A 2,974-nucleotide genomic window follows, 5' to 3' on the forward strand; every position below is an offset into this window, starting at 1 on the left:
TCTCTCTCTCTCTCTTAAAAATAAATAAACATTAACAAAAATAGTATTTAGGGCATAAACCCATTTTGTTGAAGAAAATACATATGCATAATGTCCAAAATAACCTATGTATTTCAGGGTGGTGGAAATGACTTGTTTTGTATTGTGATGAACAAATAAAATGAACCAGGATGTAGGCAAGATAGGCATCAATTTTCCTTATTGCCTCTTTATTGATTTTAACCCAACAAACATTTCTGAAGAGCAAAGACTAGGGTGATTAGATATGCAACGGACCCTACAACAACCCCCAGAGATTGAGCAGGGTGACCCAAGGAGACCCTTCAGGTAGGCAGGGCTTCAGCTGATCACTAGGCTCCACTGCAAAGTTCCTGGAGCTGCCTAGCTAGGATCTCAGGCCTGAAGGGTGCGAACCGCCCCCAGAAAGGCTGAGGGCCTCACCACTTACAGGAGCAGAAACAGGACCTACTGCTAGAGATGTAAGATAAGACGGGGGAGGAGGATGAGGACACAGAACAGGGTTAGGGGGATGGTTCTGAGCTTCAGCCACCCTCAAAGGTTGAGGCCTTTGAAGTTAAGGAATCCCACCACAGGGAAACTATGGCTGGGGACTGCAATGGCCCATGTGTTCCCAAGGGCCTGGCACCGCCAAACACCCCAGCCCCAAGGTCCTGCGCTGGCTTCCTCCCTTTGAGCCAGATGGGAAGGCATTCTTTCAGGCCCTGTGGGTTCTATTTTGGTTTCTTTGCTTGCTTTCTTTCTTTTCTTCCCGCCCCTCCCCCACCCCCCTTTCTCATTTTCTGCAGAGTCCAGTGCTAGGGAGAGGTACAAGGTGTCAAGAGTCCAAGGCAATTCCCTGCGGGGCTGTCAGAGCACCAGCCCCCACCACCAGAGGGCACCCTAGCAAAGAAGCTGGCAATTTCGAGAGACGTGGCAGGAACAGCACTCAAACTCTCCGCGTGTCCTGAACTACTCAGCCTAGCGTTTGGCCATGGTGGGTCAGCTCTTAAGTCATCCTGGAGGTGTTGGCTGAGTGTGGTCCCCAAGCGTGGCGGCCTACCCGCCTCAACCTAATGTTGTTTATTACACAGATCGCCACCTACTGTCAGGTGATAGTGTTATACCGCTAACCTAGAGGGTTTAGGGTGTGCGCAGGAGCGCGGGGACAGCTGCTGGAGGCCACTGCAAAGGCATGTGATGGAAAGAGCACCGGACGCGGAGTCCAGACAGCTGACTGCGACGCCACTACTTTCCATGTGACCTCTCCCTCTTCGCTAAGTTTGTTTCCTCATCTGAAAACAGAGGGGATGCGGCGGTACTCAAGCGCCCTTCAGACTCGACCAAAGACATGCCCCACCCTCCTTGAGGAATGCTGAAGAGGGCAAAAGAGGCTGGAGAAAGCGACCAAAGAACCGGAACGGCCACTGTTGGCTGGGACAGTGCCGGGGCGCCGGGCACTGCGCTGAGTCAGCACGGGAGGCGCGGGGCCTCAGCTGGGTGCTCTCGCCCAGCCCCGGAGTCACCCGCAGCACTCCGTTGGGTCCCACCACCCAAATATCCCAGCCCAGGTCTCCCATTGATGGCTCGGGTATCTCCCCACCCCCCGCCTGGAAGGGGAACCGATTGGAGGGGGGTCTCCTTCGGTGAATGCGGGACGATGACCCTGCCCCCGGCCTCCCTGAGTGGTCAACCGCACCAAGGAAGGTTCTCTCCATCTTCACAGCGCCGACCTGCGAGGAGCCAGCGGCTACACTCCATCCCGGACGCCGGCGGCGACCGGGAACAGACCTGGGAGGCAGCAGCGCTCTGGGCCGGGTATCCACTCGAAGAAGCGGGTAATGGCCCGAGGCACCGTGGGCGAGACCTCGTTCCGGTGATTGAAGCTCGTGGGGTTACCTCTACCGGGGATCCCTGGGCCCCCATTCCAGCCACATCCTCTCCCACCTCCCCCAGTCTTGGGAGCCTGGTCCCCGAAGGTTCAAGAAGTCAAGAGCCGGGAAAAATGCACTGTGCAAATATATTGACTTTATTTGTCTCCGTTCGGGAGCCTCACAGACATATCCAAGTAAAAAGATCGTTAAATAAAAGCCGTCAGCCATCGCAATGCAAAAATAAATATCCATCCTCCGGCCGCAGCAGCACCTGCGCTGCGCCCAAAGTCCCATCAGCCGCGCCTAACAATTATAAAAGTGTTCAGCGAGAGTGTGTTGGCGTGAGTGTGAACGGGTGCGTGCGCTGGGGGGCACGGTGGAGCGGTGTGCAAAATCGGAGTTGCGAACCATCGGACAAGGGCGTGGAGTGGCTCTCCGGGAAGCCCTGGCGACCCGGGGTCAACTCGGCGCGGGCGCGCCTCCCGCACACACTCAACAGCAGAGTCCGTACTGGGAAGAGTTAAAAAATAAACATTTACAAGGGCAAAGGAAGCGGCCCCCCTCCCCGGCACCCCCGAGCGCTCGGGCCCTGGACGAGCAGTTCGCGGCCGGGCGAGAGGTCCCCGTCCTCCGCGGGTCCCCGGAGTGCGGGGCGCGGGCCCTCTGGGGCTCCGTTCTCCGTCCCGGAGCGGGCGGCGCCCATCACAGGGCCGAGTCGGAGTCGCTGGAGTCCAGGCTATTCCTCAGTTTGCAGCTGCTGAGCTGCTCCCTCTGCAGCGACAGGCTCTGCGTGCTGCGGCGCAGGCACTCCAGGCTCTGCAGGAACGACTTCTTGGCCTTTTCTTCCTCCATGGGGGACACTCCTTCCTCCTCCACCTCCTGGATCTCGTCGAAGGTCACCGGCTGCGTCTTGAAGCGGGACTGGCGCGGCCGCCGCAGCCGGCCCTTGCCCTTGGACAGCTTGGCGGGCCGCACGGGCTGCGGGAACTCGTCGGCCAGGCACACGAAGTGCGGCATCACCGCCTGGTAGCTGGAGCAGATGCCCATCAGCTCGCCGGGCTTGGCGGCCGCCATGGCGCCGCCCGCGTCTCCGGGGCCGGGCG

The 2,974-nt window shown here is 58.6% G+C and overlaps 2 protein-coding genes across 2 annotated transcripts; one reads left to right on the forward strand and one right to left on the reverse strand.

The window, feature by feature from the left end:
- Positions 1-1,319: 1,319 nt before the first annotated feature.
- On the forward strand, positions 1,320-2,395 carry LOC115272471. Its single transcript, XM_029915543.1, has 2 exons — positions 1,320-1,588; positions 1,724-2,395. Exons 1-2 carry the CDS (start codon positions 1,370-1,372, stop codon positions 2,393-2,395), a joined length of 891 nt encoding a protein of 296 aa, XP_029771403.1. The 5' UTR covers positions 1,320-1,369.
- Positions 2,006-2,968, reverse strand: C11H11orf96 (chromosome 11 C11orf96 homolog). Its single transcript, XM_029957196.1, has one exon. It carries the CDS (start codon positions 2,943-2,945, stop codon positions 2,574-2,576), a length of 372 nt encoding a protein of 123 aa, XP_029813056.1. The 5' UTR covers positions 2,946-2,968; the 3' UTR covers positions 2,006-2,573.
- Positions 2,969-2,974: the final 6 nt, after the last annotated feature.

This window comes from Suricata suricatta, chromosome 11 (genome assembly GCF_006229205.1).
Source record: "Suricata suricatta isolate VVHF042 chromosome 11, meerkat_22Aug2017_6uvM2_HiC, whole genome shotgun sequence".
In the NCBI taxonomy this organism is placed as follows: domain Eukaryota; kingdom Metazoa; phylum Chordata; class Mammalia; order Carnivora; family Herpestidae; genus Suricata; species Suricata suricatta.